Source organism: Helianthus annuus, chromosome 11 (assembly GCF_002127325.2).
Source record: "Helianthus annuus cultivar XRQ/B chromosome 11, HanXRQr2.0-SUNRISE, whole genome shotgun sequence".
Classification (NCBI taxonomy): domain Eukaryota; kingdom Viridiplantae; phylum Streptophyta; class Magnoliopsida; order Asterales; family Asteraceae; genus Helianthus; species Helianthus annuus.
In genome coordinates, this window is record NC_035443.2 from 167315284 (window position 1) to 167341072 (window position 25789).

Consider the following 25789-nt stretch of genomic DNA (forward strand, 5'->3'; position numbering starts at 1 on the left):
CAAGTGTTCAAGCCAGAGGTTCACAAACCGGGTTTTTTTAATACCCGGGTTCGGGTATATACCTGGCCACAGGTACGGGTATGACCGGGTTTTTTTCGGGTATTGGCCTACCCGGGTCGGGGTCGGGTCCAAGTATAGGCCAAAAAATCTACCCGGTGTACCCGGGTTCGGGTTTTCAATACCCGGGTATTAGAATATCCTATTTCCGGGTCCGGGTAGGGTTAGGGTATTGGTCGGGTTTTTCGATTCATTTTTTTGGCATAAAATATAAAAATATGATGGAAACTTTTATTTATACATATTGTATGCCTTGAAATCTTCTCAAAAAAACCTTACACAAGCTCTAAACGTTCAAATAAAGCTGTTGTACACAACGGATCCGGGTATTACGAAAACCCGGGTACAAAACGGGTATGAAAAAACCCGGGTTCAGGTATTGAACAGAATATGCATACCCAGTCCCCACCCTACGGGTAGGGTCAGATTCGGGTTTAAAAAACCCGGTTTCAGGTTTTTTTCTGGGTTCGGGTGTTTTGCGCACCTCTGGTTCAAGCTAATATGAGTTCTCGTGTTCGGCTCCCCCAGTATGATAAAGGAAGCCCAATAAAATTATAAGAAAGCCCAAATAAGGATCCTTTAATTGGGCCCAACAAAAAGACTCAAATCAAATCAGTAACTGGACTCGCATACCAAAAACTGTTTAAATAGCTCGTGGCTTATAATTCGTTTGAGATATAGTAAAATCAGCTCGGCTCAAGCCAGCATGCTCGTACAAAACTTTTAAGCTAGTATGAGTTCTTGTGTTGGCTTGCGCGTTAAAAATGAGAAAGCCTAACAAAAGTTTCTGCAATTCAGCCCAACTAAAATGTATTACATTCATTAGTGGTATCAAGGTGTTACATTTGTGATTCTCTCCCAAGTAATGAGGGCTCATGTCTCATTGGAGACATTTGGTATAGTTTGTCGTTAAAAAAAAATACCTTGACTAAAATATCTTTAATTTAACAACCTTAATTACCTATGGTTGCTCATGTCTCAAAGCAGTAAACCCGTTTAGTTTCTTCTGTATTGTTTAGTATCTTTTGTTGTGTATTGCTTTTTTTACTAACTAATGTGAAACTTGAGTCACTATTGTCTCGAAATGAGTTAAACATAAGTTCACTTTTAATCTTGATGAATAGTAGGGCTGTTCACGAGCCGAGCCGAAACGAGCGGACCTTTGCTCGTGCTTGGCTTGATTACTAACCGAACCAAGCAGAGCGGCTCATTTAAAACCGAGCCTCAAATCAAGCGAGCGTTTTTCGAGCCGTAAATATTCCGACCGAGCGTGAGCGAAGTTCGAGCAATTTGGACAACCGTGTCGGCTGATTTAAATTTGCTGAGAGAAATAGTGACAATGTTTGGTCTCAAGTTTTTATATCTTTAAAAAACATGCACATTTCATAGTATAATATTTTTCTGATGATTAACAATATCGTGGCCAACGAGGCGATGCTCATATTGCACAAACAATTACGTTGAGAGCAGGAGACGATCGACCTAGGGTAACGACATGAAACATTAAGGCGATTAGCAGTCTTTCGTTTATCGGTTTAGGGTTTAACTTTTAGATTTGATATTAATTTTTTATTGGCGTGGTTGGGCTACTACGTGTAGATATAATTGTAAATTTGTATATAGTGGATCAAAATCTAATATAATGGTATATATAAAACTATAAATTTAATTTATATTTAAGTATATATGTATGTGTAATGTGTGTATATTAGGGATGGGATTGGTACAGTACCCGTACCTATACCCGTACCAGTACCGAAAATACTGGTACCGAATTTGAACAAAACTAGGTACCAAATACCGTACCAAATATATAGGTACGGTACGGGTACGAGTACGGGTACGAGTACGGGTGCTGGTACGGGTATTTTCGGTACAGTACCCGCTTGGTACCATTTTGTTTTATTTACTTTTTTAGCAGTTGTACGAGTACTAAATAGGTAAAATTGACATGAGTACCAATATAGAACGATTACCAAATAGGTAAAATTTGTACGAGTACCAATACGATACGGGTACCATATAGGTAAAATCAATACGAGTACACTATAAATACTATAATATGAAATAAAACATAATACAAAAAAACTTTTAAAGGTATACATAGAATTCGGTACCCGTACCCGTACCAATACCGAAAGTACCGAATACCAAAATCAATAAAACTGGGTACCGATACATGTACCAAATACCTAAAATTGGTACGGGTACAGGTACAGGTACGGGTACGAGTACGGTACGGGTACGAGTACGGGTATTTGGGAAAAAAAGCCCATCCCAAGTGTATATATATAGATGTGTGTGTATACGTAAAATTTATATTTGTGTATATACATGTTTATATGTGTATGTTTATATGTATATGTATGTATATACTAATTAAAAATAATAATTCGAGCCGAACCGAGCCGAGCGGACCTTTGCTCATGCTTGGCTCGTTTACAAACCGAACCGAGCGGAGCGGCTCGTTTACAACCGAGCGTCAAATCGAACGAGCATTTTCCGAGCAATTTCCGAACGAGCGTCGAGCGAGCGACGAGCGTCGAATGATTTGAACGGCCCTAATGAATAGGTACCGAGCTGAGCCAAGCCATGCCAATCTGGCTCATATAGCTTTGAAATTAAGCACGGGCTAAAGCTACATCGGCTCAGCTCGCCAGTTAAGCGACCCTCATAGTAATCACACCAATAAGAATTCAAATTACATTCCATAAAACATACTAACATGCTTTAGTTTTGGATACATTTTGAAAACCAGACCGGTGGGATCAAACGTCGTCAACCTCGTCAGTTTGGCTCGCATCCGCATAGTATGAGTCATTAGGGGTTGAATTGCCTGTGTTTCTTGTTTTCTGTTTGTAGTCAACCAATTCTTCTTTTCTTTTAAATATATATATGAATTGCGGTATAATAAGAACCACCCCGAGTTGTAAGAACCGCTAGAACCACACCATCCGGGTCGCCGTTTACCACGATTTTTTTTTACAACTAGATGTGTGTATTATAAACACAGCCGTAAAAAAAATTTTTAAACGCCCCCCCCCCCCAACCGGAGGGGGTAGTTTTTTACACCACAAGTTTGGTGTAAAAAAAAAAGAAAAAAGAAAAAAAAATAAAAACACCAAACTTGTGGTGTAAAATCTACCCCCTCGGAGGGGGGGGGGGCGTTTAAAATTTTTTTTTTACGGCTGTGTTTATAATACACACATCTAGTTGTAAAAAAAATCGTGGTAAACGGCGACACGGATGGTGTGGTTCTCGCGATTCTTACAACTCGTGGTGGTTCTCATTCTAGCGGTCCCCTATATGAATATATGTTATGTTTGATTGATTACTTTCTAGAGTGATTTTATATTTAAAATACTTAATATCTCCTGTTTTAGTTGGTTTATATTTGAATGATTGATGTTTAACGTTTTCTATTTTTATACTTAGATAGTTAATATTTCTTAATTTATAATTTATGTTTAAAGTTAATTTAAATAGTCCGCCGGTAATTTTTATACTTAGATAGTTAATATTTCTTAATTTACAATTTATGGTTAAAGTTAATTTAAATAGTCTGCCGTTAGAGTTCGATTTTCTTTTTACACATATGGGCAGGCCCAAATCTTAACAAAAGTAATGGGCCCAGACTGCCAAACGTACGACATCTTTTCATTCGAAAACAGCCTTATAAGTTGAGAGGTTTTGGAAAAGATGTGAATTAAACTATGTTTTTCTAGATTTGTGTACCAACATATTTTGATAAAGTGCAAACTGCTGCTAAAATGATTAATTCAGTTTTATCTTTTCCAGTGAGAAAGCATATGTTACAAACAAGCATTGTGAAGAGGTATGATGTAAAATCATGTGTGGATATGTGTCAACGGGATCACACCACTTCAAGCTGGCGACCTCGTCATACGACAAGAAAAGCATCTAGAAGGTTCTAGAACGTTCTGAAAAGGGACACCTGGCGACAAGAATATGCTCTCAGCAGACATAAAGGACGATAGATGGCACCAATGGCAAGACGTCAGCACCAGCTGCAAGAATCGTCATAAGACAGACCGAAAACCAGTACAAAAGGATGCTGAGCTGGAGCGAATAACCATGCGCCACGTCACCTATAGGCTTAGCTGCGTTAGAGGGGACATGGTGGATATTCCTCCTAGTCGGACAGCTGGCAAGCAACAGCTAGCTGACATTCCTCTTTCTTCACAATTCTCCGACTATAAATAGAAGACTCAACCTCCAGGTTTAAGAATCTAATTTCTTGCTCTCTCACTCTATACACACACTTATCTTCAAAGCGATTACTTATTCTCACGCCGGAAGGTGGTTACAAGCAGAACCCCCTTCTTCTCCTTCTTGTAACAAGTCGCCGGTGTTGTTCGTTTTGTAGGATACCTTGGAAGAATCCGTCATTCGTCAAGTGAAGGAAGGAGATTGAACCACCTTATACGAGACAACCCGACTAAATAGTTCCATGCTATCCAGTGTTTCTTCACATTGTGACGTATCAATTTTCAGTATATTGTTAACACGGGTCACTAGATTATTAAGGTTAGAACAACTTGCAACACTGTTAACTTAGTAAAAGAGGAGAACGTGTGAACATCAAGAGCATGTGCAACGTAATGTTGACGACGTACAAACCATTAGAAATGCATGTTGGCCAAGTAGTGGTGTCCTTATGGTGATAAAGAACATTTGGCTACAATCCCCATCGTCCCCACCATCTATGTTACCTTTGAATGATATAGTTGTAAAGCCAGGCATTCTGTAGTATATTGTTATTGCGTTTTTTCTGTATATTTGAAGACTACAACAATAAAGAATGATATGAGAGATCAACCAATCATACTCCATAACTTTCCTGTGATTTTGCCACAAACAAAAAGTACAAACATACATTTAACTTCAACGTTTTAATCATACATTAAGGTATGTCCATTAATGTACTCAAATACCTAGAGTTAATATTTTTACTAGCATTATAAACTTAATTTTTATTTGAGGAATTGACCTGTAATAATCTCACCTAGATCTTATTGGCCACTAATAATCTCACCTCAGAATATTTCCTCCACCAGTCCCACCTTTCACCTATTTTTCCTACAATGGTCCCCCGTTAAAAAAACTTAACGGAGTTAAGCTTTTTTCCAAATTACAAACATATTTTTTAGGGCTTTTAATCAGAACGACGATACGAGTCCATTGATGTAAAACTTACTTCGAAATGGTGCTCCAAGTGACTTGATTTTTGTTAATTGGAAATTTAAACACCCGAATTGAAGCGCCGTTTACATCGTTTGGAGCACCGTTTCGAGGCAAATTTTACATCAATGGACTCGTATCGTCGTTCTGATCAAAAGCCCTAAAATATCTGTTTGTAATTTGGAAAAAAGCTTAACTCCGTTAAGTTTTTTTAACGGGGGACCATTGTAGGAAAAATAAGTGAAAGGTGGAGCTAGTGGAGGGAATATTCTGAGGTGGGATTATTAATAGCCAATAAGGTCTAGGTGGGATTATTACAGGCCAATTCCTCTTTTTATTTTAATAACTCAAGATATGATAAAGGTTCGAAGTTAAGGACGGTTATGCTATTTTGTGATTTACCGATAAAAGTTTTAATCTATATCTATACTATATAATAAAAGAAACCACTTTTGGACACTTGTCATCATATTAGAGCATCTCTTATAGATAATTATTATTTTAATTTAATATTTTTTAATTAATTATAGATAACCCTCCTATTAAATATTATTTAGTTTAATATCTTATGGATAATTATTATTTAGTTTAATCTTCTTCTCATTTGAAATATTATTTAGAGAAAATTACGATTTTGGCTCATGTAGTTATATCACTTTTACCCTTTTAGCCCAAAAAATATTTTTTTAACATTTGAGCCCCCCAACGTATTCTTTTCTAACCCTTTTGGCCCATAACACTAACCCTATCCATTAAATGTTAGGGGCCAAAATGGTTAAAAAAAAGACGTTGGGGGCCAAAAAGGTTAGAAAAAAAGATGTTGGGGGGTTTAGATGTTAAAAAAAAATTTGGGTTAAAAGGGTAAAAGTGATATAACCACGGGGGCCAAAATCGTAATTTTATTATTTGATGTATAAAATTAGATTTATTCAATTCGTACAATACACGAGGTTTTTTTAAATATATATATATATATATATATATATTTTTTATTTAATTATAGTAAATTACAAATCGTCCTTTATGTATATCACTTATTGCAAACTGTGTCCATTGGGGTCCATTTGGTCAGATTTAACCACAAAAAATTAACTGAGTTAGGGTTAAAGGACATAATTTGTAAGGGTTTGCAAACATCGAGTACGTTTTCTGTAATTATTGAAGACAAATGACACAGTTTGCAATAAATGACATATATAAAGGTCGATTTTTGTAATTTACTCTATTATTTAATACAAAAAATTACACTTATTCAAACCATGTAATACGCATATTTTTAAAGATGTAATTTTTTTTATTATTTCGTATATAAAATTACATTTATTCAACCCATGTAATAAATGAAGTTTTTTAAAGATGTATTATTTTATTATTTGGTAAACAATATTACATTTATTCAACTCGTGTAATATACGTGGTTTTAAAGATATAACTTTTTTATTTGTTATATAAAATTACATTTATTCAACCTGTACAATATTGTTATTATAGATATAACTTTTTATTATTTAATATATAAAATTATATTTATTCAACTCATGCAATAAAGGGTTTTTAAAGATATATTGTTTTATTATTTAGTATATAAAATTTATTTATTCAATCCGTGTAATACACGGGGTTATAACCTAGTAAAAGTAATATAAGCTAGATCAAATTAATATTTGGATACTTTAATGGTGTAGGATTCATCATTTATTATCCTAGATTTTAACATAATTGTAAATACAATTTTTACACTTTAATGATATTTTTTATTCATAAACTATGAAGTAAAATTACACTTTGTGTCCTTTAAGTATAACCGGATTATAAAACGTGCCTTTTAAAAAATTTAATTTCAGTTTATATCTAAAAATCGCATGTTATATAACAGTTTATATCCTTTTCACCTAACTGAGTTAATTCTCTCAGTTAGGTTAAATTAATGTTAGGGGCAATATTGGTAATACACAAATAATGAAGGGCAATATAGGTATTTTACAAACCAATGAATATAAGACCCCTAAATAACACCCAATCTTTTCATCCATCACCTTCCCCAAATTAGATTAAAGTTAACATCACAAACAAAGTTCGTATTTCTCTCTCTACATATACGATTTAAACAAGGATAACAATTGTTCTTTGTCTACTCTTTACTCTCTAACAAATTAGTAAGACACAATCGATGAAATTGAAGAGGGTTTTCCAGTAGTTACCGTCGAATTATTTGAGGGCTTCGATGGGTCGGCATTGAAAGGGGACGTATTTGGCGGAGAATTTGTGGTCAGTGATGGGTGACGATGGGCAGCTTCATAGATGGATTCGTCGGCGGGATGATAGGGTTTGGTGGCGGGGGTTGTGGTGGTTTCGGTGGGTTTGTTGGAGGAGATGGTGGATTTGATTATTGGGAATTTGTGGTCACGCTAGGGTGGCAAATCAGTGGTGGTTGCAGGTTTGTGTGGCCGAGGTGCAGGATGGTGGGGGTTGGTCGTGGATGGATGATGGTGGATAACTAATCAATGGGGTTGGGCGGATAATGGTTATGGTTTATCGTGGGGGTGAAGGGAAAGGGTTATGCAAGTGTATAGGTAGTGGAAATGGTGGTGTTGAAGGTATGCTTTGTGCAGATGGTGGTGTTGGTGATGGTGGAAGGGTGATAGTGGTGATGGCGGTGCGGTGCGGTGGTGATGATGTGGCTGTGAACAAGAAGGGTGGGGTGAGGCCCACTTAAATTTTAGTTTTAGGTTTCTATTTTTGTTCAAATAAATTGATTGTAAAATGGGAAGTGAAAATACAACTTTGCCCTTAGTTAAAGTGAACATAACTGAGTTTCTTAACAGGGTTAGCCCTAAAGGATATAAATTGTTACATAACATGCGATTTTTAGACATAAATTGAAATTAAATCTTTTAAAAGACACGTTTCATAATTCTGGTAAAACTTAAAGGACACAAAAGTTTAATTTACTCTAAACTATGGATTAGCATACTTAAAATGAGTAAACTGCCATTTTGGTCCCTTTGGTTTGGGCAGTTTTGCCATTTTAGTCAAAATCCCAAACTTTTTAAATCTGGGTCCCTGTGGTTTGCATTTTGTTGCCATTTTAGTCCAAAACTCAAAATCTCTCATTTTTTACTGTTTTAAGGCCCCTTTTTTGTCTTTATCTGCAGGGTAGTTTGGTCCATTTAATTTTCATTAAACCAATTCATTTATTAAAAAACCCCAAATATAAATACCCCCTTATCACAGAGAAATTACATCATCATCTTCAACCTCCCAATCGAAACCCTAACCAGAGATCAAACCCAAAAGAAAACCCTAACCCACAGGAGATCGAAGAACAACAATGGTGGTTTGCACTTGTGGAGCCTCAACCTCACTGAGAACCTCATGGACAACACAAAACCCAGGTCGTCATTTTCACCGGTGCAACAAACCATCAAGCTGTGGATTCGTTGCTTGGGCTGAGCCACCGAAGATTGAGAACCCGGCTGTGATGATTCCTGCACCGTTGGACACCATCAAGCGGCATGAAGAGAATGCAAGACATATGTTTGCTCGGAACATTAAGCTTGAAGAAGAAGCTAAAAAATTGGCACAGGAGAAGAAGATGCTTAAAGTTATCTTAGGTTTCAGTTTTTTGTTGTTCATGTTTTACTATGTTAAGGCTGGTTAGGGTTTGACTTGTGTTTGGATTTTGTAAGTTTGGTCTGTACTATCGACCTGCTAATATGGTTGTTTTGTAAGTTTCTAATGGAAAGTTTGGGGCTTTTTGTAATGAATCATCTACTGTGTTGTGCATCTAATGTGTTATGACAATGTGTCGACATGTGCATCTAATGTGTTGTGCATCTAATGTCTTATGACAATGTGCCGACATGTGCATCTAATGTCTTATGACACTATGCAGTTTACCAAATGTGCAGTTTAACAAATGTGCACCAAATATGCAGCCAAACAGTTTACCAAATCTGTACCAAACAGTTTAACATATGTGAGCCAAATGTGTACAAAATATGCAGCCAAATACTAAATAACAGTTTAGCATAAGAAATGTGCAGCCAAATACCAAATATGCAGCATTTAACATACCAAAACAGATCTGCAAAGTGCAGTCTTTAACATTACATAAACAGTATCATGAACTAATGTGCCAAACATACATTAACACTTTCATGAACTAATGTACCAAAACAGTTTGACACAAACTGTAAACATCACAGTTTGAAACAAACTGCAAAAATGTCAACTGTAGTCAAATGTAGTCCACCTAAGCCTGTGCTTGAACATTCAACCTAAGCCTGTGCCCCCCCTGACCTTGTGCCCCTTCCTGACCTTGTGCCCCTGCCTGTGCTTGTGCCCCTTTCCTTCTAGACTTGCCACAAGTTCTTTTGTTATGCCCCACACCCTTGCAGATTTTACATGTCACTGAGCCTCCCTTCCTTGGCAACTTACTAGTTGCAGGGATCATGTTGCTGACATTCTCAACAGATTCTGCAACTTTAGCCTTCTTTTTTTTTCCTTTGAAGCTGCAACTTTAGCCTCTGCAATCTCCTTTGCAGACTTCTTTCGTTTCTTTTTTGGTCTCCCAATTTGGACATGATACTTTGGAGGGATCAAAGTGGTTGGGCATGCAGATTTAGTCCACAAATCACTGCCATTAACTGGTTCTACATTATGCTTGTAAATCTCAACCCAAGACTCAACCCAATACACTAGATGTACCCATTTTTCAGGAACTCCATCACCTTTACCATGCAATCCCATGTTCCAGATACATGCCACTGCATGTCTACATGGGATGCCTGTTAGATCCCATCTCCTACAAGAGCATGTTCTTTCATCTAATATCACAACTATCTGGTCTTGGTGGTCATTGAAGTATCAATTGCCTATTGAATAACTCACAGATGTTATTCAGCAAAATATCACACCAAGCCCTGCCTGGAATATGTTCAATTCAATTAATTAACATGATCAAAACAAGTCAACTGAAAAAAATTCCTCAAGTGGTAAATTACATACCTGTGAAGTAGGCTCTGACCCAATGTTTGCTTAGAATTTCTTTTAGCCAATCGTGTAGTCCTTTGTCCTTATCAAGAACTGCCTTCATAGCCTTTTCAAACTCAGGAACTGTTGATGCAGATGCACAGTTCCACAACAAGTTTTTTGTATTCATCACCACCCCATTTTGATTTCATATTTTCATGTATATGTCTCAGGCAACATCTGTGCTCTGAGCTTGGATACACTTTCAGTATAGCATGTATCAATCCCTAGCATCATAGTTACAAAATGGGTTAACATTGTAATAAGAAAATGCAAAAATAACAAGTAAATCATTGAACAATAGTTACCTTTTGCCTATCAGTTATTGATGTGCACAAAATGCAACGTATAAATTACATCAATTGTGGCTTAAAACTAACCCTTTTTTAGTACTAATGTTGGAAAAAGTGTGCTTTTGTCTTCCTTTTGTATTTTCAGGATTAAATGAGCTCAAAATAACAAAAGAAGCAAAAAGACAGCAAAATCTAACATAAATACAGGAAAAGGAACAAAAGTGACAAGCCCGACCTCCCCGACAGCATCCTCCTAAGCAAAACAGAGAAGACAGAAGACTGAACACGCCCCGTGCTCAGCGAGCACGGGGCCGTGCCCAAGAAGCAGCAGAAAAGACAAACCTATAGAAGCTTCTACTACCCACCACGGGGCCGTGCCCAACGGACACGGGGGCGTGGTCAACTTGCTGCAGGCGCATTTATTGTAATTGCGAATTATAATTAATGAAGAGAGAGAGTGTCAGATGGACACGGGGCCGTGCCCAGCGGGTACGGGGCCGTGCTCGAGCTTCTGTTCAGCCTATAAATAGGAGTGTTTGGAGCTCTTGCAACTCATCCCTTGGCACACCACCTCTCTCACACTTCACCCACCACCCACCACCCACCACCATCACAATACCATCATCCACCACCATCATCCATTGTCCATCATAGAGTGTGTGAGTCGTCTCGGGATCCAAGATTGATCGTAAGAGTTCTTGACAATCAAAGGCCATGTTTGCCTAAGTCTCTTACATCACTTGGTGAAGACAAGTGTTTAGTGTAATACTTTTTATTTTTAATCTTTTGCACTTTTTAATTGGTTTTGTATTAATGACTTTAATTACTAGTTTCTTATGTTGAAGGTGATTCTTCCTTATCGTTTGTCCGTGGTGTCTTGGCATTATTTTACTGTCTATATAAAATAAAAGATTTTCACCATTCATATCTCCACGGTCTATATGGAGATATGTTGGCTACCTGGTCGGGGGTTAAGGGAACGGTTTAGTAAGAGTCTTGCCATTGTTCAGTGTATAGATCCTGCCAAGGACCTGGGTCAAATTTAGTAGGACCTCCTTCAATACCCAAAGGTATTGGATGGCGGGGGTCCAAACTCTTTGATCCCCTCATAAGTTAAACTACTATTAAAACTTTAACCCAGCTACTTAGGACTGTATCCCTGCTGACTCAGACTACTTAGCTGAGGGTAACGTCGCCTTCAAAAGAAGGGCCTACCACATTATGCATTAATAACTTAATGAATTATCTTTCAATAATCTGACCCTTTAGGATTGTATCCTTGCTGACTCAAACTACTGGGTTGAGGGTAATGTCGCCTTCAAAAGAGGGGCCTACTACAATAAGTAAGATAATCTCTTAAACAAGTGCAAAAGTGCGAAAATAATCAAAGGTTACACTACACACGAGTCGAATCCAAGTGATTCATCTTGTCTATCTGTTTTTATTTTTATTTTTCAGTATTTTAGTTAGTTTTATTTGATTAGACGTTGAGGATAAACCGGTACTAAAAGCTCTTGTGTCCTTGGACGATCTCGGTATCTTACCAACACTATACTACGTCCACGATGGGTACACTTGCCCATATGTGTGTTTAGTGTTAGTAAATATCGTGTTTTATAAATTTAAAACTTGGCTAAAAGTGTAAAAAGGGCTTAAAATATACATCTAATATATATAACACCTCGCACACATCAAGTTTTTGGCGCCCTTGCCGGGGACACAAGGATTTTAAGGAAGTTAGGAATCAACGGCCTAATCATTTTTTTATTTTCTTTTTTTAGGATTTTCTTAAATTTTTTAAGCTTCTGCAGAACTCAGCACGGGGCGTGCCTGTAACATCCGCCAAAAATGAATCTTAGAAAAACCCGACCGGTTTATAAATCGGATTTTAAGTGTAATAAAAAATGAAATTTTTATTATCGTTTAATTTTTATTTATTATTTATAACATTGTGTTATATTAAATTAATTAATATAATTACTTAATGATTTAAAATTCTAAATCAACATATAATTTTTACCTAAGAAACGTTTTAGACATTCAAACTTTTTATCATAATTAAAATTTTGACTAATTTTATATATTTATAAATTAGGGTAGTATAATAATACTCAGATTTTAAAGCAATACTACTAATTCAATGATTATAATGAATGGGAGTTTATTTTCTCTATGAAATACATCTAATAGAAACTAGTAACCGAACATTTTAAATGGTAATCACGGGAATTCAAAACACCATAGACCAAACTAGTAACCGAACAACTTAAAGGTCAATCAAACCTCACCATTATTGTGTTTAACCTCACCATTATGTCAATTAAACCTTGCTAAACTTATTAAAACCATAGACCAAACCATTAATATTCAAATAAATCATGTTAAAACATAATAAATTACCTTTCTTTCCATCATTAAAGCCAAATTTATTCTATAGAATTAGCACACTATAAATATTTGTTTACCTTCACCCATTTTTATCAATCACTCCATACTTCTCTCTCAAACTCTCTAGTGTAGCAAGAAAGCAACAAATTTTTGGAATTCATTTTATTCTTGGATTTTCTTCTTAGAAGGTAGTCTTAAATTTTTTGTTCTTTTATATTTTCTTTTCCTTGTTTCCTTCAATTTACTTAATCAGGATATATATTCCTAATATTTTTTTTTGAATTAATTGTATTTCTTGGAACTTGGGTGCCTTGTTTTAGAATAGGACTATTGAGTTGATTAGCACATATGAAATGCTAGTGATAATGTCATTAATTTTTCTAAATATCACAGTTTTGTTTCTTTTAGAAATTTGTAGCATATTTTATTTTATCTTATAAATTGATTTCACTTTGTCAATTAACATATTCAAGAGGTCGCATGTGTTTTGATTAAATTTTGTTTAATGTAATCATTTTGTCTTTAGAATTTTTATATAAAGATTAGGTTTCTATTTCGAACACAAAATATATTGAAATTCTTTTCTTATTTTTTTTTCAAATAAACAATAATTTGTTATATAGCCGGGGCTCATTCTACATTCATTAATATTGTAAGAAAATAGTATGATTAAACTAAAATTTATTTTAGTTGTTACACATAAAACGGACAGTTATGTAACTATTCCATAAACTTTCTTTTCTCTCTCGTAGAATCAAGATGACACTCTATACAAGTGTGTCATATGATATTCGTGATTATTTACTTAAAGTTTGTTATGTATCGAACGTGTCTAGATTTTTACCAAATGTTCTTTTCTTTTTCGTTTCCTTTCTTTTATTATAAATTCATTCTTTTCTTCTAAACTTTAAATCACAAGTTATCAGTTTTTCTTCTTATTTTATTGTTATTCTTAATTCATTTCCCTTCAATTATAAAATATTTAATTATAATTCTTTTATGACAATTAAATGTAATAAGGGGATGACATATAACCGATTATAAACCATAAATTTTAGAGATATTATTTAATGTATGAAAAATTTATAAGATCATTTACGTGTGGTATTTTCACATCTAGGATAAACCGTTTGTTCGTTCTCTTGGATTGTTCCAATCTTTACTCGTACGTTCTTACAAGAAATCGCAACGCAATCAACGTGAGTATACTCGAATTCCCCTCTTTACGTTTACCACTTTTTGGGGTGTAACATGTTTACTTACCAAAACTTACACATGAACATTTTACTTAATTGCACAAACGTTCCTATAACATGCTTGTATACGTGATTGCTTGATACTTTAAACTTGGGTTGAGGACATCTTGTGTTAGACTTATCATTAACTTCGTACGAGCCTATCCGTGACATATATAGCGCTATAGGATTAACGCACCGCCCGTAGACTTGTGGTTATGTCATGAGCATATTGCGTTTCATCACTGGTTTGATATGTTAGACACATGCCGACTTTAATGTTTATCTTGAATCACATGCTAGTTATGAGGAATCGTTTAAACTTATCTTTTTATGCTATGTAAGTATCAAACTTGTATACTCGCCTTTGCTTTTGCATTGAATTGTATTTTAAACATGTTACAGGTTGAAGATGATGATTGCTATGAAATGAAGTAGCGATGATACCTAGAAACACATTTAGACGTGTTAGGTTTAATATGATTTGATGTTTTTATGTTTGAACATGTTGTATTTGGATTTTATGTAATGTTTGACAATTTGAAATTCATGAAATGAAATGGGTTTATTTAAATATTGACACAATTAGTGTTATGAAGTCTCTTGCAATCTCGTTTTCGTTTCATCCCGATGTTTCCGCCATCGGTTGGGGTGTGACAGATTGGTATCAGAGACATAACTATAGGGAATTAGGAAAAGTAGGAATGCTTTAACCTAGTCTATAGTTCTAGAGCTTTATTTTGCTTAAACCACTTTCCTGATACTTTATTTGCTCCTTAATTGTTTTCTTTTGACCTTTTTAAACATATATGTCAGTTTTGTGTTAATACTTACTTTATTATCTGTTAATACTTGTTGTATTGTCCCATTCTTAAGAGTTATTCTTGAAATGTCGTTTACATGTTATTTTCTTGAGATGCTTATTGTGCTTATACTTCTTATTATTTTGAACATACTTCTTTTTACTCATTTATACTAAAATCAAAACCACTCGTAATACACAAATGAGACGACTTCACCAAAATAGGCGTGAAACCCACAATTTGGTGAACAACTCTCAATCCATCTACTTTTCCTTTTTACATGAAATTCACCATCAAGCTAGGAGTGAAATCCTCACCTTGACGGAGAAATTCAAATTTTAAAATTCTAGTGGACCCTCGTCAAAGTGTTGAAATTAAATTTTTGACCCGACGAGTACCAACCACACTTAGGATACGAAATCGCCAAGTTAGGGGTGAAGCCCGCACCTTGTCGACTAGTTCCACTCCTTGATTTTTCATAAATCCCGCCAAGTCTCAAAATTTCGATTGGTTTGGGACATGTAGTAACCGGAAGGGTAAATACCGTTAACCGACTTGTCGGCGAGAGTATTCCACCTATTAGGCCAAAGCATGCTCCTCAAATTCAAAAGACTTTTCGACCACTTTAGTTAGTCAAAGTTCCATTTTGGAACCATCCAAATTTTAATCAAACAGGTGTTTCTTTTATTTATCTTATACGATGCAACCTTTCAAATTCAAATTTACCTTCGATATTTTCTTTTCACACACACAACATATTAAATCTTTTTCATACATTTATACATATGCATGACTTCATATAATTTTATTCATATTCCTTATAACCAAAATGGAGACATATCATAGGAGTGATTTCCTTACCTTGACGATTAGCTCCACTCCTTCTTTACGTAAAACGACCTCACCATTGGGTTAGGGGTGATTCCTTTACCTAGGTGATCGTTACCAAATCTTTCCCTCAAAAAATTTTATTATGCAAACCCAATCATGTCTTATACCTAAATCTTTTATTATTTATCAAAATACCTACTTATATCAAATTTCAAAGTTTATTGTTTTGTCAAACGTATTTCTTACCCTACTATCTATTTTTTTTATAACTCGCATACACAAAATTCTTAATCATACTTTAAAACGTTTTATTACCCGAAATTCAAAACCTTACGAAATGCTAACTATCAATTTACATCGGTCCAATGAATCTCTTGCCCATGAACTTCATATTCGACTTAACCACTAAAACACACTCACGTTATATCACCACACTAAAGACTTTCATTCTCAAACGAAATTCAAACTAACTTTCTCATATACTTATAATATCCTATAGATATTATACGATCATTTTACCAAAGATTTTTTTAACATCAACAAATCATTTGTTAAAACTCTTCCCAGTGATCAGGAAGTCCGTTTTGCTAAATTTCTTTTCTAAGGATCAACGTTTTCACAAGAACCTTCAAATTTCAACATTCATATTTTAATGCAAGATCCTTTGAAATACTACGAACTTATTAACAACGAACTTTTATACACCGCTTAATACGTCATTCAAAATTTCTAAACATGGGGGGGGGCAAGAAGACTTCACGGGAACCGACAATCTTCAACTTACGTAAACTCTTTTAAAACAAAAGTAGCATTTCCATTCATTACAAAATATGTTTTGCATAACCAATGAGTACTTTCTGTTATCTACATTTACAAACTACATTCTACATTCCAAATCAAACTCAATCTAGTTTTGATTCAATAAACTCAACATTTGGCTTAAACAACGATACATGTAAATCATCATACACGTTTTAGTCGATACCTCGCGACGAATCCGCTTACGTCATTCGTTTTACATATTAAAATTTCTCGAGCATATAATGCCCAATTTCGCTATGCTTCAGCATACACTATATACGTAATTTTATTATTCGTACCTACGCTTATGCTCATACGTTTTATGCTTACGCTTATACTCATACGTTTATGCTTATACTTATACTACTTATACGTTTTATGTCTATGGTCATACTTATTTGAATAATCATATTTAAACTTATATCTATGCCTCATACTTTCATTCATACTCTTGATTCATACATTCGTACCCGTACGCGAGTGGAATCCGAGAGATTCGCTTGCATGGGTCCCATACATACTTAAGCATGGACTTGCTTATATACTACATTCTTATACGTACACATTCTTATTTTCAAATTTATGTATACCCTGATTCATACACAATTAGTACAAGTTATGCGGATCATGCGACGATCAAAATAATCGCGGGTGCACACGGGTTTATAGTGATAAGCGCATGAGAACCATAGAGTGTACCGCTGTGTATGGTAAGACACGGAACGTAACATGACACCGAATACGAAACAGACGTAATATGGTCAAAGCATGGTGGATACGCCGCTGGTACTTCTTATATATAAGTGTTTTCACCATGTTACTAAACTTTTGAAAAAAACGTGCCATGAGAAATTCAGTGTTTACAGACCATGTTTGGACCTAATATGCAACTTTAACAACTCACGAACGCATTGCTAATACATTAAATCTGATTATCCACAACGAGACCTCATTCTTAACACACTACTTTTGTCTATCTGATACTTATGCCATTCTTATACTTGCATTCACTTAGAATCAATCGTTCGCTTTTATACTCCCCTTATTCTCCCTTATTCTTTGTCTTTTATACGAACCTCGTTCGCGATCAAGTCTCATCTATTCTTTCTTTTGAATCTTTAAAAGTCTTCCTCTTAGATTTCGAGGACGAAATCTCCTAAAGTAGGGGAGACTGTAACATCCGCCAAAAATGAATCTTAGAAAAACCCGACCGGTTTATAAATCGGATTTTAAGTGTAATAAAAAATGAAATTTTTATTATCGTTTAATTTTTATTTATTATTTATAACATTGTGTTATATTAAATTAACTAATATAATTACTTAATGATTTAAAATTCTAAATCAACATATAATTTTTACCTAAGAAACGTTTTAGACATTCAAACTTTTTATCATAATTAAAATTTTGACTAATTTTATATATTTATAAATTAGGGTAGTATAATAATACTCAGATTTTAAAGCAATACTACTAATTCAATGATTATAATAAATGGGAGTTTATTTTCTCTATGAAATACATCTAATAGAAACTAGTAACCGAACATTTTAAATATTAATCACGGGAATTCAAAACACCATAGACCAAACTAGTAACCGAACAACTTAAAGGTCAATCAAACCTCACCATTATTGTGTTTAACCTCACCATTATGTCAATTAAACCTTGCTAAACTTATTAAAACCATAGACCAAACCATTAATATTCAAATAAATCATGTTAAAACATAATAAGTTACCTTTCTTTCCATCATTAAAGCCAAATTTATTCTATAGAATTAGCACACTATAAATATTTGTTTACCTTCACCCATTTTTATCAATCACTCCATACTTCTCTCTCAAACTCTCTAGTGTAGCAAGAAAGCAACAAATTTTTGGAATTCATTTTATTCTTGGATTTTCTTCTTAGAAGGTAGTCTTAAATTTTTTTGTTCTTTTATATTTTCTTTTCCTTGTTTCCTTCAATTTACTTAATCAGGATATATATTCCTAATATTTTTTTTTGAATTAATTGTATTTCTTGGAACTTGGGTGCCTTGTTTTAGAATAGGACTATTGAGTTGATTAGCACATATGAAATGCTAGTGATAATGTCATTAATTTTTCTAAATATCACAGTTTTGTTTCTTTTAGAAATTTGTAGCATATTTTATTTTATCTTATAAATTGATTTCACTTTGTCAATTAACATATTCAAGAGGTCGCATGTGTTTTGATTAAATTTTGGTTAATGTAATCATTTTGTCTTTAGAATTTTTATATAAAGATTAGGTTTCTATTTCGAACACAAAATATATTGAAATTCTTTTCTTATTTTTTTTTTCAAATAAACAATAATTTGTTATATAGCCGGGGCTCATTCTACATTCATTAATATTGTAAGAAAATAGTATGATTAAACTAAAATTTATTTTAGTTGTTACACATAAAACGGACAGTTATGTAACTATTCCATAAACTTTCTTTTCTCTCTCGTAGAATCAAGATGACACTCTATACAAGTGTGTCATATGATATTCGTGATTATTTACTTAAAGTTTGTTATGTATCGAACGTGTCTAGATTTTTACCAAATGTTCTTTTCTTTTTCGTTTCCTTTCTTTTATTATAAATTCATTCTTTTCTTCTAAACTTTAAATCACAAGTTATCAGTTTTTCTTCTTATTTTATTGTTATTCTTAATTCATTTCCCTTCAATTATAAAATATTTAACTATAATTCTTTTATGACAATTAAATGTAATAAGGGGATGACATATAACCGATTATAAACCATAAATTTTAGAGATATTATTTAATGTATGAAAAATTTATAAGATCATTTACGTGTGGTATTTTCACATCTAGGATAAACCGTTTGTTCGTTCTCTTGGATTGTTCCAATCTTTACTCGTACGTTCTTACAAGAAATCGCAACGCAATCAACGTGAGTATACTCGAATTCCCCTCTTTACGTTTACCACTTTTTGGGGTGTAACATGTTTACTTACCAAAACTTACACATGAACATTTTACTTAATTGCACAAACGTTCCTATAACATGCTTGTATACGTGATTGCTTGATACTTTAAACTTGGGTTGAGGACATCTTGTGTTAGACTTATCATTAACTTCGTACGAGCCTATCCGTGACATATATAGCGCTATAGGATTAACGCACCGCCCGTAGACTTGTGGTTATGTCATGAGCATATTGCGTTTCATCACTGGTTTGATATGTTAGACACATGCCGACTTTAATGTTTATCTTGAATCACATGCTAGTTATGAGGAATCGTTTAAACTTATCTTTTTATGCTATGTAAGTATCAAACTTGTATACTCGCCTTTGCTTTTGCATTGAATTGTATTTTAAACATGTTACAGGTTGAAGATGATGATTGCTATGAAATGAAGTAGCGATGATACCTAGAAACACATTTAGACGTGTTAGGTTTAATATGATTTGATGTTTTTATGTTTGAACATGTTGTATTTGGATTTTATGTAATGTTTGACAATTTGAAATTCATGAAATGAAATGGGTTTATTTAAATATTGACACAATTAGTGTTATGAAGTCTCTTGCAATCTCGTTTTCGTTTCATCCCGATGTTTCCGCCATCGGTTGGGGTGTGACAGATTGGTATCAGAGACATAACTATAGGGAATTAGGAAAAGTAGGAATGCTTTAACCTAGTCTATAGTTCTAGAGCTTTATTTTGCTTAAACCACTTTCCTGATACTTTATTTGCTCCTTAATTGTTTTCTTTTGACCTTTTTAAACATATATGTCAGTTTTGTGTTAATACTTACTTTATTATCTGTTAATACTTGTTGTATTGTCCCATTCTTAAGAGTTATTCTTGAAATGTCGTTTACGTGTTATTTTCTTGAGATGCTTATTGTGCTTATACTTCTTATTATTTTGAACATACTTCTTTTTACTCATTTATACTAAAATCAAAACCACTCGTAATACACAAATGAGACGACTTCACCAAAATAGGCGTGAAACCCACAATTTGGTGAACAACTCTCAATCCATCTACTTTTCCTTTTTACATGAAATTCACCATCAAGCTAGGAGTGAAATTCTCACCTTGACGGAGAAATTCAAATTTTAAAATTCTAGTGGACCCTCGTCAAAGTGTTGAAATTAAATTTTTGACCCGACGAGTACCAACCACACTAGGATACGAAATCGCCAAGTTAGGGGTGAAGCCCGCACCTTGTCGACTAGTTCCACTCCTTGATTTTTCATAAATCCCGCCAAGTCTCAAAATTTCGATTGGTTTGGGACATGTAGTAACCGGAAGGGTAAATACCGTTAACCGACTTGTCGGCGAGAGTATTCCACCTATTAGGCCAAAGCATGCTCCTCAAATTCAAAAGACTTTTCGACCACTTTGGTTAGTCAAAGTTCCATTTTGGAACCATCCAAATTTTAATCAAACAGGTGTTTCTTTTATTTATCTTATACGATGCAACCTTTCAAATTCAAATTTACCTTCGATATTTTCTTTTCACACACACAACATATTAAATCTTTTTCATACATTTATACATATGCATGACTTCATATAATTTTATTCATATTCCTTATAACCAAAATGGAGACATATCATAGGAGTGATTTCCTTACCTTGACGATTAGCTCCACTCCTTCTTTACGTAAAACGACCTCACCATTGGGTTAGGGGTGATTCCTTTACCTAGGTGATCGTTACCAAATCTTTCCCTCAAAAAATTTTATTATGCAAACCCAATCATGTCTTATACCTAAATCTTTTATTATTTATCAAAATACCTACTTATATCAAATTTCAAAGTTTATTGTTTTGTCAAACGTATTTCTTACCCTACTATCTATTTTTTTATAACTCGCATACACAAAATTCTTAATCATACTTTAAAACGTTTTATTACCCGAAATTCAAAACCTTACGAAATGCTAACTATCAATTTACATCGGTCCAATGAATCTCTTGCCCATGAACTTCATATTCGACTTAACCACTAAAACACACTCACGTTATATCACCACACTAAAGACTTTCATTCTCAAACGAAATTCAAGCTAACTTTCTCATATACTTATAATATCCTATAGATATTATACGATCATTTTACCAAAGATTTTTTTAACATCAACAAATCATTTGTTAAAACTCTTCCCAGTGATCACCAAGTCCGTTTTGCTAAATTTCTTTTCTAAGGATCAACGTTTTCACAAGAACCTTCAAATTTCAACATTCATATTTTAATGCAAGATCCTTTGAAATACTACAAACTTATTATTTACAACGAACTTTTATACACCGCTTAATACGTCATTCAAAATTTCTAAACATGGGGGGGGGCAAGAAGACTTCACGGGAACCGACAATCTTCAACTTACGTAAACTCTTTTAAAACAAAAGTAGCATTTCCATTCATTACAAAATATGTTTTGCATAACCAATGAGTACTTTCTGTTATCTGCATTTACAAACTACATTCTACGTTCCAAATCAAACTCAATCTAGTTTTGATTCAATAAACTCAACATTTGGCTTAAACAACGATACATGTAAATCATCATACACGTTTTAGTCGATACCTCGCGACGAATCCGCTTACGTCATTCGTTTTACATATTAAAATTTCTCGAGCATATAATGCCCAATTTCGCTATGCTTCAGCATACACTATATACGTAATTTTATTATTCGTACCTACGCTTATGCTCATACGTTTTATGCTTACGCTTATACTCATACGTTTATGCTTATACTTATACTACTTATACGTTTTATGTCTATGGTCATACTTATTTGAATAATCATATTTAAACTTATATCTATGCCTCATACTTTCATTCATACTCTTGATTCATACATTCGTACCCGTACGCGAGTGGAATCCGAGAGATTCGCTTGCATGGGTCCCATACATACTTAAGCATGGACTTGCTTATATACTACATTCTTATACGTACACATTCTTATTTTCAAATTTATGTATACCCCGATTCATACACAATTAGTACAAGTTATGCGGATCATGCGACGATCAAAATAATCGCGGGTGCACACGGGTTTATAGTGATAAGCGCATGAGAACCATAGAGTGTACCGCTGTGTATGGTAAGACACGGAACGTAACATGACACCGAATACGAAACAGACGTAATATGGTCAAAGCATGGTGGATACGCCGCTGGTACTTCTTATATATAAGTGTTTTCACCATGTTACTAAACTTTTGAAAAAAACGTGCCATGAGAAATTCAGTGTTTACAGACCATGTTTGGACCTAATATGCAACTTTAACAACTCACGAACGCATTGCTAATACATTAAATCTGATTATCCACAACGAGACCTCATTCTTAACACACTACTTTTGTCTATCTGATACTTATGCCATTCTTATACTTGCATTCACTTAGAATCAATCGTTCGCTTTTATACTCCCCTTATTCTCCCTTATTCTTTGTCTTTTATACGAACCTCGTTCGCGATCAAGTCTCATCTATTCTTTCTTTTGAATCTTTAAAAGTCTTCCTCTTAGATTTCGAGGACGAAATCTCCTAAAGTAGGGGAGACTGTAACATCCGCCAAAAATGAATCTTAGAAAAACCCGACCGGTTTATAAATCGGATTTTAAGTGTAATAAAAAATGAAATTTTTATTATCGTTTAATTTTTATTTATTATTTATAACATTGTGTTATATTAAATTAACTAATATAATTACTTAATGATTTAAAATTCTAAATCAACATATAATTTTTACCTAAGAAACGTTTTAGACATTCAAACTTTTTATCATAATTAAAATTTTGACTAATTTTATATATTTATAAATTAGGGTAGTATAATAATACTCAGATTTTAAAGCAATACTACTAATTCAATGATTATAATAAATGGGAGTTTATTTTCTCTATGAAATACATCTAATAGAAACTAGTAACCGAACATTTTAAATATTAATCACGGGAATTCAAAACACCATAGACCAAACTAGTAACCGAACAACTTAAAGGTCAATCAAACCTCACCATTATTGTGTTTAACCTCACCATTATGTCAATTAAACCTTGCTAAACTTATTAAAACCATAGACCAAACCATTAATATTCAAATAAATCATGTTAAAACATAATAAGTTACCTTTCTTTCCATCATTAAAGCCAAATTTATTCTATAGAATTAGCACACTATAAATATTTGTTTACCTTCACCCATTTTTATCAATCACTCCATACTTCTCTCTCAAACTCTCTAGTGTAGCAAGAAAGCAACAAATTTTTGGAATTCATTTTATTCTTGGATTTTCTTCTTAGAAGGTAGTCTTAAATTTTTTGTTCTTTTATATTTTCTTTTCCTTGTTTCCTTCAATTTACTTAATCAGGATATATATTCCTAATATTTTTTTTTGAATTAATTGTATTTCTTAGAACTTGGGTGCCTTGTTTTAGAATAGGACTATTGAGTTGATTAGCACATATGAAATGCTAGTGATAATGTCATTAATTTTTCTAAATATCACAGTTTTGTTTCTTTTAGAAATTTGTAGCATATTTTATTTTATCTTATAAATTGATTTCACTTTGTCAATTAACATATTCAAGAGGTCGCATGTGTTTTGATTAAATTTTGGTTAATGTAATCATTTTGTCTTTAGAATTTTTATATAAAGATTAGGTTTCTATTTCGAACACAAAATATATTGAAATTCTTTTCTTATTTTTTTTTCAAATAAACAATAATTTGTTATATAGCCGGGGCTCATTCTACATTCATTAATATTGTAAGAAAATAGTATGATTAAACTAAAATTTATTTTAGTTGTTACACATAAAACGGACAGTTATGTAACTATTCCATAAACTTTCTTTTCTCTCTCGTAGAATCAAGATGACACTCTATACAAGTGTGTCATATGATATTCGTGATTATTTACTTAAAGTTTGTTATGTATCGAACGTGTCTAGATTTTTACCAAATGTTCTTTTCTTTTTCGTTTCCTTTCTTTTATTATAAATTCATTCTTTTCTTCTAAACTTTAAATCACAAGTTATCAGTTTTTCTTCTTATTTTATTGTTATTCTTAATTCATTTCCCTTCAATTATAAAACATTTAACTATAATTCTTTTATGACAATTAAATGTAATAAGGGGATGACATATAACCGATTATAAACCATAAATTTTAGAGATATTATTTAATGTATGAAAAATTTATAAGATCATTTACGTGTGGTATTTTCACATCTAGGATAAACCGTTTGTTCGTTCTCTTGGATTGTTCCAATCTTTACTCGTACGTTCTTACAAGAAATCGCAACGCAATCAACGTGAGTATACTCGAATTCCCCTCTTTACGTTTACCACTTTTTGGGGTGTAACATGTTTACTTACCAAAACTTACACATGAACATTTTACTTAATTGCACAAACGTTCCTATAACATGCTTGTATACGTGATTGCTTGATACTTTAAACTTGGGTTGAGGACATCTTGTGTTAGACTTATCATTAACTTCGTACGAGCCTATCCGTGACATATATAGCGCTATAGGATTAACGCACCGCCCGTAGACTTGTGGTTATGTCATGAGCATATTGCGTTTCATCACTGGTTTGATATGTTAGACACATGCCGACTTTAATGTTTATCTTGAATCACATGCTAGTTATGAGGAATCGTTTAAACTTATCTTTTTATGCTATGTAAGTATCAAACTTGTATACTCGCCTTTGCTTTTGCATTGAATTGTATTTTAAACATGTTACAGGTTGAAGATGATGATTGCTATGAAATGAAGTAGCGATGATACCTAGAAACACATTTAGACGTGTTAGGTTTAATATGATTTGATGTTTTTATGTTTGAACATGTTGTATTTGGATTTTATGTAATGTTTGACAATTTGAAATTCATGAAATGAAATGGGTTTATTTAAATATTGACACAATTAGTGTTATGAAGTCTCTTGCAATCTCGTTTTCGTTTCATCCCGATGTTTCCGCCATCGGTTGGGGTGTGACAGTGCCCGCTGAACACGCCCCCGTGCCCAATCATTAGAACTGGCAATCTTGTTTTAAGTCAGACAGTAAGCTGAACACGGGGCCGTCCCCACCTAACACGCCCCCGTGCCCAAGATTCAGT

At 33.7% G+C, this 25789-nt stretch overlaps 1 protein-coding gene and 3 long non-coding RNA genes across 4 annotated transcripts; all 4 read left to right on the plus strand.

Annotated features, from left to right (window-relative positions):
• The first annotated feature begins 8590 nt into the window (after positions 1-8590).
• On the plus strand, positions 8591-8920 carry LOC110888720. Its single transcript, XM_022136231.1, has one exon. The coding sequence runs from the start codon at positions 8591-8593 to the stop codon at positions 8918-8920; it is 330 nt and encodes a 109-aa protein (XP_021991923.1).
• A 4160-nt stretch (positions 8921-13080) lies between these two features.
• LOC110887279 lies at positions 13081-14783 on the plus strand. Its single transcript, XR_002563200.1, has 3 exons — positions 13081-13162; positions 14095-14173; positions 14615-14783. It is a non-coding gene; the product is annotated as an uncharacterized LOC110887279 (long non-coding RNA).
• Positions 14784-18479: 3696 nt separating this feature from the next.
• Positions 18480-20184, plus strand: LOC110887280. Its single transcript, XR_002563201.1, has 3 exons — positions 18480-18561; positions 19496-19574; positions 20016-20184. It is a non-coding gene; the product is annotated as an uncharacterized LOC110887280 (long non-coding RNA).
• Positions 20185-23881: 3697 nt separating this feature from the next.
• LOC110887281 lies at positions 23882-25584 on the plus strand. Its single transcript, XR_002563202.1, has 3 exons — positions 23882-23963; positions 24896-24974; positions 25416-25584. It is a non-coding gene; the product is annotated as an uncharacterized LOC110887281 (long non-coding RNA).
• Positions 25585-25789: the final 205 nt, after the last annotated feature.